Source organism: Egretta garzetta, unplaced genomic scaffold, assembly GCF_000687185.1.
Source record: "Egretta garzetta isolate BGI_Z169 unplaced genomic scaffold, ASM68718v1 scaffold440, whole genome shotgun sequence".
Lineage (NCBI taxonomy): Eukaryota > Metazoa > Chordata > Aves > Pelecaniformes > Ardeidae > Egretta > Egretta garzetta.
Genome location: NW_009258293.1, coordinates 1,000,077 through 1,011,306, shown reverse-complemented (window position 1 = coordinate 1,011,306; position 11,230 = coordinate 1,000,077). Strand labels below are relative to the sequence as shown.

The 11,230-nt window shown below is 39.0% G+C and overlaps 1 protein-coding gene across 6 annotated transcripts in view; it reads left to right on the top strand.

Annotated features, from left to right (window-relative positions):
- Positions 1–11,230, top strand: part of PHF20 (PHD finger protein 20) — an 80,019-nt gene that overhangs the window by 52,254 nt on the left and 16,535 nt on the right. For 4 of the 6 annotated variants that reach the window (XM_035893465.1, XM_035893450.1, XM_035893442.1 and 1 more), the window contains 4 exons: positions 1,537–1,716; positions 5,090–5,188; positions 7,052–7,213; positions 9,472–9,641. In XM_035893465.1, coding sequence (XP_035749358.1) covers positions 1,537–1,716; positions 5,090–5,188; positions 7,052–7,213; positions 9,472–9,641 — 611 coding nt within the window. The remainder of the gene's footprint in view (positions 1–1,536; positions 1,717–5,089; positions 5,189–7,051; positions 7,214–9,471; positions 9,642–11,230) is intronic. The other 2 variants (XM_035893458.1, XM_035893479.1) reach the window with 1 other exon arrangement.

The following is an 11,230-nucleotide window of genomic DNA, read 5'->3' as shown; positions in this document are numbered from 1 at the left end:
CCTGCTGAAAATGGAAAGCCATACACATCCTGTAGTATCTTACCAAGGAGTATTTTCTGTGTTGATACTTCCACATACTGCAGTGTCTTATCAAGGAGGCTTTGGTAATTCTTCGTGGACAAAACATGGTGCTTTCTACAGTCTTGCACCCAGGGAAAGGCTACAGTGAGTTGCCTGACTGGACAAAAGGTACCTTTATGAGACAGTCTTGTGTAGAAATCTGGGGTTTGGTCTAATTTCTGTCGTCTTTTGTGGCTGCTCTAAAGCACTGTGGCACGTGAGTAGAAGGTAACCGTTTGGTTACAGAAATAGTTACAAATGGCTCCTTTTCTATTTTTTTTCCCTTCAAGTTCTAATATAACTTCAGATTGAGAGGAACATGGAAGAAGTCATCTGGCCTTCAGATTTCTGCATGTTGGAGTTTCTTTTGCCTGAAGAGATCTACCTGATTCTGAAAGCTCCATAATGACACGTCTTAATTTGCCTTGTTATAGCTTCAACTTGAAATGTTGGTCAGGGCAGAGTACTTGATTCCATCTCTTCTCCTAAGTATGCTCTCTTGGACCCTTTTCCTTCTGTTTTCAGTCATTTTCAGGTACTGCTCACAGTTACTTAGTTAAAGGTGTCCAAATTGAAGATCCAGCTGGCATGTAAGTCTTCAGACAAGAAGGAAGTTGCCTTTTGTATCCCCTGAACTTTTGAGATGCTTATGATGGTAGAATTGGACTTTCTTGATGAAAGTCAGCAAGCTGTCACCTTGGCTCCTGGGTCTCCTTGACCAGGATACTTGATGTCATACTCCAAAATGGCAATGTACTTGCCGTGCAATACCATGCAGCCTTAGCTTTTATCAGCTTCACTTCTCTATTTCCATGTCCAGTAGTCTTTCAGTAGGAAAGCTGTAGTTTAGAAGATGAGAACCACTTGACAAGTGGAATCTCAGTTGAAGCCATGTCTGTGTCTTGTGATATTTGTGAACTTCAGGTGGTGATCCTGAATTCTTGCATCTCGCTCTCAGTTGAAACACTGTTGTTTCAGTGGTGTGTATTTAAAAACTGCCATTCCTTAGATGTGGAGAGCTTCTCTGTGCCACTTCTGTATGCCTCATTACAAAGCACGCTTTTGAGAACCCACTGTGATTCCTCTAATAAAATCAAGAGACCCTTTTATTTTCTCTTAAACTAATAATAAAAATCACCTGACCCATATCTCTGCCAAACCTAGCTGTTTCTCTTTCCATCTTTATTCAAAGAAATGTTCTTTGAAGAAAGATGTTCTTCTGGAAGAGCAGAGCTTTAGGGAAAGCATTTGCATCTACTGTTTCTTTTTGGAAAAGCAACAAAAGCATTACAGGTTTTAGCCTTTAAATCAGCTTCTGTTTAAAAGCTTTTCCGTGGCCAGGTTGCTAGGATTGTGAGGTGAGCAGTGCATCTGATCAGAAATGCTTCACGTGGACTATCAGAGCTGCTGCTGGTGAAGTAGACTTATATTTTGAAAGTATTTAAAGTTTGGACTTGGTCTTTATTCTCTTTGTAGATGCTCCTCTACACATAGCCCTAAGGAGTACCCCATATAGAGATGAAAAAATAGAAAAGAGAAGAACTTCAACTCCTGTAAGTGCATTAAGTAGTCACCGACATTCTGTTAGAGAACAAACAAAGAACCACATAGCGAGATCTCTGCGGAAACCTCAAGAAAAAGAGAGAGTTGAAAATGGTACGCCTCCTTAGTTTAACATGATAAAGTTAAACTTGGAAAAGTCTTGGAAAAGTTGTAAGCATTTTAAGGAACTGGTAATACTGACAGAAAGTACCTCGTATACCTTCTTTTAGAGAGTTTAATTTTTTATGTGCAGTATAAAATGTAAGTGGTGTTTTTTCACTGTTTCTTTACAGTAGTTTCAAATGAAGAATCAATATAGGGAATTCTATAAGTTTTCTTGTTATATGTGCTGGGCTTTAATCTTCCCAGTCAATGTGTAATATTTTTAGGATGTAAAAAGTACTATGGTATTTAAGGGCATGAAAAGATCCTTTCTTGATTTTTTGCTTGTTTGATACATGTACCTTAATTCTGTTAAGTTCTTGGTTGTCCAAAGCCTTAAATATTTTTAAGTAATGTTGAGAAACCTAAACTTTATAAAGCAAAAAAAAAGGCCGAAATCAAGAGAGCACCATGACCTAGTTTGTTCTTTTGTATGTTTTTTTAATAGCTTTTGACTACTTCTGGTAGTCAACATTCCTTGCTATTAAACATCTCTGAAAAGCTTCACAACTTCTGACTGTTCAGTGGTATAGTGTAAGCCCTGTTTATACTGGAATCTAATATAGGTGGGTAACAGCCATACAGCGGGCCGTGTGTGTATATGTACACACATACATATAAATATGTATTTAAATATATTTTTATGCATGCATAATAATACATAAATTATTTCTAGCATACTTCCAGATTTACTACATCACCACTTTCCTTCAGATACATGGTGAGAATTGAGTTGTAGTGATGAGGAAAACAAAAAAAATATGAGCTTAGACTATTCTACCTGTAACAGGTGATCTTTGTTCTGGAGATAGGCTGGAGAAGATGACCTTACTTGCCTGTCACTGTATGGTTCTGTTGGTCATCATAGTCAGTACTTACCACCTCTGTTTGTTCTTGGGCATCCTGGGCTGCCATCCTGTGTAGGAAGGTCTGAGTGAGATCCATTACTGTCCTTTCGTTGGGCTGACTCAGTGGAACACATCTTACTTGAGGGTATCGTTATATAGAGATTAGAATAAACTTTCATGGTGGTGGTGGAGGATGTGACTGAGTACTCATCCTCGTCCTGACAAGCGTCTCTGCCATTCAAGGAAACTGAGAGGTCTTCCTATGTCTTTGCCAGAAAAAAAAAAAATAAATAAAAATTAAAAAATGTGGTGATTGTGTGATGAATTTTTAGGATTACATAAGACAGTTTACCTTTCTTTTTGATCACGTAAATCTATGAAGATGCTCCTAACCTAGGTAGCCTCCTTATCTTGGTCTTTTTTCAGTGAGAATTCATTGGACTTCAGAATGCTTACAAGAAACAACACAAAGCTTGTACAGTACAGGGTTTTTGGAAGGTCCCTTTTATAGTACTCATCCTTTGCATATTCTTTTAGAAAAAAAAAATCCTGCATTAACTGTGTTTTGTAGTTAAGATGATTGCTGTACACAGAAGTTTACAAATACTTAGATTTTTTCAGATTTTTGAAAAGATGTACTGGCATGCTCAAGAGGAAAAAGTGTGGAACAAAGTGACAGTTTTTTGTCATTTATCAGTGATAAGTTGATAGTGACTGAAGTAGCATACTCTGCACTGCTGCATTTCTTAAAGCAAATCGGGTGATCTAACCATGCAAATTTCAATTCCCAAGTGAAAAGATGCAAAATTTTCCTACTTGTGTTGGCCTCAGTTATTTTCTTGTTGCCCTTATGGAAGAATAAAGTGACAGAACTTAACTTGCATCCCTGTGCATGAGCAGGGAGAAGGAAATGGTACCCAGAGGATCCTGACCACAGGAGGACTAGGAGATGAGGACAAAGTAAGAAGGAAGTTGGAAGCTCTGTGCTGAGACTTAAATATGAACTTTTATTTCCTTCCCTTTTTTGTTTGTTTGATTGGTGTTTTTTTTTATCCCCCTTAACAAATGGTAGTAGAGGGGGGATAAAGTTTGTCTTTTGTGCTGCCAGTCTTGTTCCCTTTGACGGACATGTAGTTGGTGTGGCAGGCTGCCATCAGCGCAAGTGGTTAACATGGCTGCTGGCACTGCGTAGTTTTAGCAGCCATCGCTAATGACATGCCAGAAGAGGAACATAAATGGCAAAGTAGTAGGAGGTGCTCAAGGACTAAGAGGATGGGGAGATACAGAGCTGAAGACTCTCATGAGGAGGAGCTAATGAGCACGTCTCCTGCATGCTTATCACAGATGATAAAATGTGACTGAGGTTCCCAGTTTCTGTGAGCTGTTTGTACTGTAAATATGTAGCCTTAGATTGTGAACTGGGGAGTTCACTACTAGCATGTAGGAAAGAGGTTAATGTAATAGACTGGTATTGCTGGTTTGCTTCATAAGTGGTTATAGACCAGCTATGGTTCTTAGATGTTTTGTGTAGGAGAAGATTTTTTTTTTTTACAGTATAGAGTGTCTTTAGGCGCTTATTCTGGCATCAATAATCGGAATTTAAAATAGGTTTCTAAATGGGATGGTGAGCGCTTAATCAGCTAAGTACTCTGAGAGCAGAGCCCTTTTGGGATGCAAGGCATCCCTCCATAATAGATTTTATGGTTGCACTTATAGTCTCAGCTGAGTCAGGATAATTTACTTAAGGAACTGTGTAAGTATCAACAAATTCTGCTGCAGAGACCTATATCTGAAAGAAGGGTTGTAAACAAATGCTGGGATATGGAAAGCAGGGGTTTGTGCACATTACCTTGCAGTGGGGTTGTACTTCGTGGCAAGTGCTCTGGAAGCATGCTTTGAGGGTGGACTTGTTTGAAAGATATCATGCAGTCATTCAAAAATTATGGTATTTGGGGTTTTTTTTATTCCCATAAAAATAGGATAGAGAACAGATGGTGAGAGAATAGCAGTTAAAGCCTACTGAACCAGTTGTTACTCCATTTTCAATGCAAAATATTTGACTGAGGAGCTCTACTAGAGTTTGGGGGGTTGCAGTTTTGTTCTTGTCAGACTTCTGTCACAATGCTTCTGTGAAATATTCAGCCATAATAATTTAGAAAATAGATGTGGCAAAACCCCCCAGTATTTTCTTTTTTAATAATCTCTGAAACATGTTAAGTAGTACATGGGCATTGGTGTACAGTTGATTGCTCCCTCATGGTATTGTAACTTTGTTGTGGGACGATCAAATTAAAACTTAAAACAGACCATTCCAATTATGAGAGCTGGGAATTCTTACAAATAAGTTTTATTGTTGGTTTTTGCGGTGAACTGGCCGTGATTGTCCAAAGGAACCATGCACATCTTTAAGAAAATCAGTAAGTAGAATAGGTGTGTATATGTCTTAAAAATTAAATTGGATTGTTGTCTAATTTCAGCTGTTAAAGAACATGAGAAGAACAAAGAAAGAAAATCCAAAGACTATGGAAGGTCCAAGTCAAAGAAAAAGAAGAAAAAGAAAAAGAGAACTAAACCTGGTAAAGCTCTTTCTTCTGTGGAGGAAAACGGCTTCATTGTTTTGTTTTCCCTGTTACACCGTTCCGTGCTCCTAAGAGTGGGCATTGCAGATAAGACTGCTTTCTTCATTCATTAATCTGTTCTGGTATTATTAAATGGTTGATATTAGATTGTGATTGGCAAGATAATTTATTTCCTGGTTGAGGTGCATCATTAATGCCTGATGACTGCTTATAATAGTGCTTATAATGGTACAGAATAAATCTAACTCATAAATGGATATGTCAGTCTTAAAGTCTGGCTTTTATTAGCAAGTGTACTTGTGTGCAAGTTCTAACCAGTTAAGAGGGCGCAGAGCCCCTTGATTTGTTGCCAAGGACCCCATGTACCAGATGTTCTCAGTTATATGGGTTAGTTTGGGGGCACGAATGATGGAGCTTGCAAATGTTGATGAGTCCTCTTTTTCTGCTGTTAACCTTGTTATTTCTTACATCTTCTCTTAGTATGGGATTTCAGAGGCTGTGACAGTGAGCTCTCTTAAACCTGTTGCATCCTACATTTTTTTCCTAAGGGTTAAATCTATCCTGTCCTGGAGAGAAGTAAAAACCTGATTTAAAGTCTATACTACTGCTGTGTCCTTCTCTTGTGTCTCCTAACACGCCATTCCACCTATGTGAATGGGGTTGTAGGAACATGTCTTCTCTGTTGCATTCCCAAGCCTCTGCAGACGAAATCTTTCTTCGGGCTGCTTTTTGCTTTGACCTTCATACGTAGGCCCAGATGTTACTGGTAATTGGATCCTTCACTTCTAAAAATTGTAGTTGATTCTGAAAGGTTTCTCTGGTTTGTAGATCAAACGTGGCAACTTATCTGCCATTGATAGGTGTCTAGGATCATTAAAGCAGCACATTCGATCTGTCATGCATAATTTGTTAAACTGGAGGATTTTCTGAGACAGGAAAGAAAATACCTTATCTTTTTGTTTGCTGCCATGAAGGAATAGGGCAGGCTGTCATGAGAGTAGAGGGGAAAAGAACCACAGGCAGACGGATTCAGAATTGTACCGAGACAAATAATTTTAGTGAGTTTATGATTATATGCTACCCTCAAATATAATGATAATATGCAAAGTATACTTTGTAAACTTACGCAATAGTTGCACAAACAGTACCCACAAACTGCTCTTTCATCTACCCTTGGGTTCTAAAACGTTGCTTGCCTTTTTTTGATGTTGCCCTTGGGGTCCAGAAAACCTTGAAAGGTTTTCTCCAGGTAACTGGTTGGAGGGTACTGCTTATAACTGCAGGCAGCCTTGAATGGTATACAGTCTGGGACATGAGGAATGGGTACATCACAGAGGAACTGTTCTAAGTGTTTTCTCCACACATTCCTAATCAGGCTTTTTTTACCCATCCATACATCCGGTTCTGTACATCCAGTAGGAAAATAAGAGATGCTTTCTGTCCACTTTGTAGTCTGTGAGATTAGGGAATGTGTGTGGCCCATATGAATAATAGTGGGATGTGAAGGAAAGTTCTCCAGCTGCCAGTGTGTGTGTAGGAGTGCCTGTAATGCAAAAGCATTTGTAAACCTGAAGAACAGTTCAATTGAAGTGACCAGTCTTTTCAGCCTTTCTCACTTATGTCAGCAGTGAAGGGTAACTGAGCTACATAAGATTCTTCCGGTTCAGGCAGTGATGTTACTGCCTCTAGAAAGTTTGCAAATCGTTCAGCAGCATAGTAAAGTCCTGGAGTCCTAACACACTGAAGTGGAAACTGTCCCAGTGAATGACACGTCTGCTATGGGCATGCACGGTGCTGTTTTTCCTTTCATCAACTTTTCTTGACCACAGATTTCTAATAATATTTCTTACACCTTTACAGAATACTCTGGCAGCGAAGAAAGCACAGATATTTCTCAGGAGCTTTCTCCTGAAAAATCAGTTGTCACAAAATGTATTTCTTCAAACAAATCAACTGCCCACCCAAGCACACTGCTACACTGCTCTGATTCTGCACAGCACAGAGGAAAATCAAAAACAAATGGTAAGATGACAATCTTCCATGGTTTGCTGGTTCTGTCTCATCACCAGTAAATGTCTGGGCTGCACTAATATACACGAAAGCTGGTGGTCGTGACATATATTTGCTATTCTTTCACAGGACCGTGTGTGTTTCCTTTCCCTGCCTGAAGAAGTTGAACCCAGTTCATTTGCTGGAGTTTGATGTTGCTGCTTTTTGCTTTGACTTTACTTTCGCAGAAACTTTAAGGCTGCTGCCCTTATTTCAGAACTCAAACTCATTTTGCACCTTTTTGCAGCACCTTATTAATGCTATAATAACAATGTTCAGACTTCAGTAATTAAATTTTTCTCATTTCCTAAGGTTTCCTCAAAGTAATAACTCGTTCAGAGTTAAAAATACTTGCTATGCAAGTTTTATACAATGTGTGCTGTGTTTGAGAGACCACTGGATGTGGTTATGTGTAGGTGCATCGATATGAGATACATGGTTATAATGACTTTCTGAGCCTCATAATGATGAGAAGCTCCTGAGTAACTATTTATTAGTGTCTTCAAAGTACTTGATAAACAGAGCTCGTAAAAATGTGGATCTGTGTTCCAGCTTCCGCAATTTTTAGTATCTTAGTCCATCTTGCTATTTACTGTCACAAACCAGTACAATAAAAAAGGAAGACAAACGTTTTGTTCTTTCCGTTGTTACTAAAGCCCACAAGTTTGAAGGAAATGGGAGATGTATGACAGCTTGATTTTGTACAGGAACACTGTTGGTGACCCTTTGATTTTTGATTTTATTTTTTTTTTTTACACAACTCTTTCATTGTTTGCTGTTAGGCAAAATGTAAAAATTAACTTCCGTTAATTCCATCATATAGGGAGAAGAAGAAACATTAAAAACTACTGAAGCTGGTGGTAATGTCTTAAAACATGTTCTGCAAGGCTGATCACTTGTGGGTTTGGAGCATATCGACCATAGAACGTACTTGCAGTTTAGTAACTCTGCCATCAGTTTCTCAGACTTCTTTTGATAAGTTCATAGACAAAAGAAAGAGGTGAAAAGTATTGGAAATGGTTTTATTTCATCCTTTTCACAGTTGCTTTGCTGCTTTTGGAAGCTGGGGTGCTCGTACTAACAATAAAAGCAGTGCCTATATAAATAAGATCTGGTGCAAGTGATAGTGAAATTCTTGAATAGAAGAAAGTGCAGCATACTTAACCTGCTGCTTCCAGAGCATTTTAGGAAAGCGTTGCATCTCAGAGGTGGAATAAAACTTGTAAACATGAGAATAAACTAATGCATTGGGTTCTCAGCCCCTTACATTTGAGAACAGATGTTTCTCCAAAAGATCTGGTTTATACCGCAGACTGGTTCTGTTATTTCTAGTCTTCTTTTAGGGGCTGAGTGATCAAAATGGTTCTACCCAATATAGGTGAGAGACCATAATCTAGTTAAGAGTGACTAATATTTTCACCTTCCACTCTTCTCCAGCTCATTAGAGTATTTCCCAAATAATTAAAATCCTTATCTTCTCCCTCTGACCCTCCCATTCTATTGCCAAAGTGTAGACATTCCATTAACATTACTGAGGTAAGCATCTCAATTTCACATGTTGTTCAATAAGAATTTTCTTGGCAGTTTTTTCAATCCACAGAGAGGCATTAATGCTTTAAGCAGTGTGGGAGCATTCTGAAAGAATACCTTGGGCAGTGCACTGCCCCTGCATTGATAAGCGTGTCCTCAAAAGGAGTCTAAATGAAAATAATTTCTGAAGCAGGATTAAATTCTGTGTTGGACTCCGGTTCTGTAATGGAAACATTACTTTGAGATCAAGTGGTTTGTAAGACAGAACCTTCTTAGCTCTTTTGGGGAGCTCTACACTTAAAGTACCAAGTCACAGTTCTGTACAGATTGCAGAAACCAGTGTCAATCCTATCTGAATTTATAAATCTGGTTTTGTTTATTATACTTGCTCATCTGAAGAGACTTTGTGCCTTTGGTTTGAGGCACTGTATGTTGAGAGTACTATTTTAATGGCAGAAGCTGTTACATTGAAATATTTTGAATGAGCTATTAATGAGAATATAAAAGTTCATTATGTAGTAACCTTCAATAAACTTACTGTTTATTGAACGTCACTATATAATGTAGTAACATTGTGATGTTCCTTGAATTGCACTGTGAACTCATGCTTTTAGAAATGTATGCCTGCATGCTCGGGATGAAATCTTGGGAGTTATCTGACCTTTCTGTAATTAGATTTTATCTAACCACTTTTTCTACAGAGGATGACACCCTGAGTGAGTCGTCTATGGACAGCTTGCTTTGGAGTGATGATGACTGCAGTCAGGATGTTGATGTAACCACAAACCCTGACGAAGAAGTTGAAGAAAGTGATTTTGAGATTGTTCGGTGTGTTTGTGAAGTAAAAGAAGAAAATGACTTCATGATTCAGGTATGAAGTGGAGGGTGAGTGCACATTCTGGTGAATACAGTGAAAGGTGTCAGTGGAAGATCTATTGTAGAAATATGCACAGGTACATTCTGTGCATGAAGTAAACTGTTCTTGTCCTCTGAAATAATACTTTTTTCATTTCAAGATAACATGCCAGGGTGAGCAGCTGTTATGATAGTGGAGATCTTTGATGTTTGATACAGTTTGTGAAAAATGTTCAGTTTAGTTTTCTTATCAAAGAAAAGGGGGGGAAGATGGACAATTCTATATAAGCAATTAGCAGTTGGTTTGTCACTTGTGGATTTGCATTTTTCTAAAAATTAGAATATTTCCTAGGTTTAGAGAGTACATATTTAAAATCAGTGGCTTTTTATCTGGCTTTTTTGCTTCCCTCTAATTCTGAGCATGTTCAGAACACTGCCATGAGATGGTGGTACCGTTTCAGTTCTCTGCCCTGGCGAGAAGCTTGACTTAAACATACAATCCTCTAGATAGGATGAACAAATAAAACCGACCCCAAACCCTTAAGTCTCTTGTTTTGAAGCAGAGCTGCATCTGTCCCTTCTGCAGCTTATTCTGTAGTTTGTAAATTCAGAGTTCCTAATCTGCGTAAGGCCATGTGTCCGTTCTCCATACATCTACTCTTTCTAAACCAACTTTACAGAAAACTGTTTCCAGCCAGAGCAGTGTCTGTTACCTCTCCTGCTTAAAACTGTTGATAAAAGCCTCTTTGGAACTGCCCTGGCTGTTTACTTTTACTTTTTGAGACATTTGTAAATTATCAGGAAACCTTTCCCCAGGTAGCTGCTCTGAGCCATTCCACCCAGTTCCTATCAATTTAAGTAGTGAAGTCAAACATGTCAAATAAAAAAGCTTCTTGGACATCTTTTGCTGTAGCTCATTTTGCCACTGCTGTTTATGCGAACTGCATGGTCCCCTTTGGTAATTCCCCCTAAGTCTTCGAAGAAGCATATACAGGGGCTTAAGTGCCCAGTGCACTTGAAACTAGATCACGAGCTTTTCATAGTTGCCCTTCTGAAGAAACAAGGAGGGCTGGGGGGGATGTGTGTGTGTTTGTTTAGGAGGCTCCCACCCTTCCTATCTAGATAATGTTTTACTTGTTGTGGGACCTCAGTTCAGAGGGACAGCAGTATAGCTCGGTAGCTGTGCTCCTTGCAAATTTTGAGGTAATGAGTGCATTCTTTTGAGAAGGATGTTTTATTTGTGAAAGGGTATCGCATTACTCTGACTTCAGAAATATTTTTCTGGCACAGGAAGCTCACCTCCATCTGCAACTTTCGGATTCACTCTCCCAAGTATTCTGTTGCTAATTTTTGTGAGGTTTGGATCCCATTTTATGGGAGCCCTTACTGGGATAGTTGCTGGCATGTTACTGTGAACTGTGGGGTGTTTCGCTGTTTGAAACTAGGAGAGAAGACACGAGCTGCCATACCTACCTCACAGCTGCTGATGATCTTTTCAGTGGACTTTATTGCTTGAATGGAGGCAGAAACCTGTTAAGGAGGAGAGGGGGTGCACTGTTTAAATTGATGTCTGAAGAATTCTTGGTTTCTGCAGCAGGACAATAG